Here is a 3,016-nt window from a genome sequence, read left to right on the forward strand (position 1 = left end):
ATGAAACAGAGTAAAAGTATACAGCACCATAAAAATGTAATCAGCAAAAAAATTAGATGGTGGCAAATACTACATGTGACACAAGCCCATTTTGTCAACAAATAAAATTTCAAGGAACAAAAAGAAAGAGATCAAGGGAAAATACATTAAAAAGATACGTAAAAGACTTACTGATGTCCCAATAATTAAAAATATTTTTGAAGTAGCATTAATGAGACAGTTGGAATTTTGAGTGCTCAACGAATATCTATTGACACTAAAAAATTATTGTAAACGTTACTTACAATAATGGAATTATTTCTCTTTTCAAAAAAGTCAATAACTTTTAGAGAATAATATAGAATATTTATACATGAAATGATGTGATGTCTGGTATTTGTTCCAAAATAATACTGGAAGAGGGAGAGTCAGTAGGGATCAGTTATGTAAGATTAACACGAATTGATAATTATCGAAGTTGGGTGCAAAGTACATGGATGCAAATAATATAATGTATTTTATGCCTTTTTGGAAAAAAGAACATGCCACATCATTGAAAAACAACCTCATATTTTTCAAGAAAACATTATCAAGAAATCACAGAGCAGAAACAGCTTAGAAACAATCTATTCCAACCACCTCAATTTATAAATAAGGAAATTAAGGCTCAGATAGGTTAAGTGACTTGTTCAGGGTCACACAACTTGTCAGTTTTCAGACTCAAGATCAGAATTTAAATCTCCAAACTTGCAGTCCAGGGCCGTGTTCTTTTTGCAAATCAAAAAGAAATGACTGCATTTAAACATCTAGACCAGAGAACATCCTCAAAATTGACTGCAATAAAAGTAAGCCACATGGCGAGGAATGAATAGAGTTGGTTCATACCAAAAATGAGCTGCCAGTCACTGTGATAAGATCTGTTTCTTTCTGAGAACCATGGTTTCCTGCTGCATTGGAGAATCCAAACTGGGTTTCTTCCTCCTGTCCGAAGAAGTCAGAGTCAGGATGCACATTCCACTCTGCTTTGGTTGGTGTCAGTAGTTCTGAGACACTGTTTTCACAAAGGGTGCTGGAAGGAGTCAGAGCATCTGTGTCCGCTGTTAGCTTACTGCTGGGTGTCAAAGCTTGGGGCTCTGGACTCGAGTTTTTCATGGCCAAAGAGCCCAGAAATCCCAATGGGCCCGCACTTACGCTTGAGACATCATCCATATCTAACGGGCTCTGCTGAAAACCAGCGGCTGCCGTCCCAAAAAAGAGAGAGGTATCCAGACTTTGAGGAAGGTCACTGGTGGCCATCAAGGCCCGAGGGTCCACAGCCTGCCCTAAGGAATTACTATTATTAGCAGGGAGGTTCCCTGCCAGAGTCGAGCCCACAGAGGCCGCGTCAATAGTCAAGATTCCAGAGTTCACCAATGCTGTGTCCAGCACTGCAGCAGAACTATTGTCAGGCACATCAGAGAAGAGAGATACTATCTCTGCATCACTGAGATCATTCTGTCCTTGGCTGGTGAGTTCACTGCTGGGTGTAAGAGAATTTGCCGCTTCAAGCTGAGCGAAGAGATCCTGGCCAACGTTGTGCCTTTTGACCATGTGAGTCTTCATGCTGTGCTTGGATGTGAAGAGTTTATTACAAGTAGAGACCGGGCAACGGCTTTTCCAAGTGTCCACATCTTGCAGGTGCTTCTTGGAGTGAATGTAGAGACTACTGCGAGCAGAGAACCTGGCACAGCAGCCTTCCACAGGGCACACAAAAGGCTTTGTGCCCAGGTGGGTGATGCTGTGGCCTTTCAGATGCTCGGCCCTTGTGAAAGATTTCCCACAGCCTTCCACAGGGCACGTGAACCTCCGGTCATCGTCATGCTTCCTTTTGTGCCTTAACAGTTTGGACATGCTGGTGAAGTTCCAGCCACAGCCGTCAAAGTCACACAGGAAAGGTCTCTCGCCGGTGTGGCTCCGCAGGTGAATTTTCAGCCTACAAGCCTTGTCATATTGTTTGCTGCAGCCGGGAAAAGAGCAGGAAAAGAGTTCCTGTTCCCTGAAATGGGCGCGGTTATGGGAAAACAGAGCACTCACTGTGATAAATGTCTTCTTGCAGCCAGAAAAAGCGCACTGGTAAGGCCTCTCGGGCTCGAAGTGGCTGCGCTGGTGGGCGCTGAGTTTGGCCTGCGTGGGGAAGCTTTCCTCGCACACCTCGCATTTGAACGAGTTCTCCTGCTCGTGGCCTTTCATGTGAGCCTTGAGGTTGTACACGGTGGTGAAGCTCTTGCCGCAGCCCTCCGCAGGGCAGCCAAAAGGCCGCAGTTTGTCATGCGACTGCAGGTGCCTCTTGAGTTTGTAAGAGGTGGTGAAGGTCCAGCCACAGCCGCCCAGGGGGCACTTGAAGGGCCTCTGTCCCTGGCTGCTGCTGTGAGTCAGCAGGTGCACCTTCAGCTGGTGCTTCTTGGCGAAGGTTTGCCCACACTGTGCCTCGGGGCACAGGTACAGTACCACGCCTGCGCCCGAGCCCAGTGGCCCGCGGGAGCCCAGGGCGGCGGCTGGGCCCTCCGCCACCTCCTCGGGCGCTGGGGCCGGGGCGGGGGCGGGGGCGGGGGCGGGTTCGGCCGGCTCGGCCAGCAGAAGGTCTGGCGGCAGCTCTGGGCAGTCAGCGGGCTGCGCGGCGTGCGGGAACCCGGCTTGCGGGGCGATCAGATACCCGGGCTGCTGGGCAGGCACGACCCCGGGCTCCCAGGCGGGTGGCGGGGGCGTGGCCAGGGTGAGGACGCCGTTCTCGAAGCGCAAAAGCAGGTCCTGGTTGTGGATAGTGACAGTGCCCGAGAAGGCCGCAGCGGAGCCAGGGCCTGGGGCGGGGATCTGGGCCGGGGTAGGAACCGCGGACAGGCAGCGGGGGCCCAGTGCAGGGCGGCCCGCGGGGTTCGCGCCGCTCTCGCCCCCCTGGAGCCCAGGGCCCGCCTCGGTCTCCACCCTCCACAAGGGCCCTGCGGCCTGACCGGCGCCCGCGGTCTCCACGTCGCCACCCACCGGGTCAAGAAGCACCAGG

The 3,016-nt window shown here is 51.3% G+C and overlaps 1 protein-coding gene across 1 annotated transcript; it reads right to left on the bottom strand.

Annotated features, from left to right (window-relative positions):
• Positions 1–612: 612 nt before the first annotated feature.
• LOC103258311 (zinc finger X-linked protein ZXDB) lies at positions 613–3,012 on the bottom strand (the record flags this gene model as incomplete). Its single annotated transcript, XM_008055987.2, has 1 exon — positions 613–3,012. A coding segment is annotated over one exon (2,154 nt), but the record flags the coding sequence as incomplete, so codon positions are not given.
• Between the last annotated feature and the right edge of the window lie 4 nt (positions 3,013–3,016).

Source organism: Carlito syrichta, unplaced genomic scaffold (genome assembly GCF_000164805.1).
Source record: "Carlito syrichta isolate Samal-C Ts95f unplaced genomic scaffold, Tarsius_syrichta-2.0.1 Scaffold82993, whole genome shotgun sequence".
NCBI classification, from domain to species: Eukaryota; Metazoa; Chordata; class Mammalia; order Primates; family Tarsiidae; genus Carlito; species Carlito syrichta.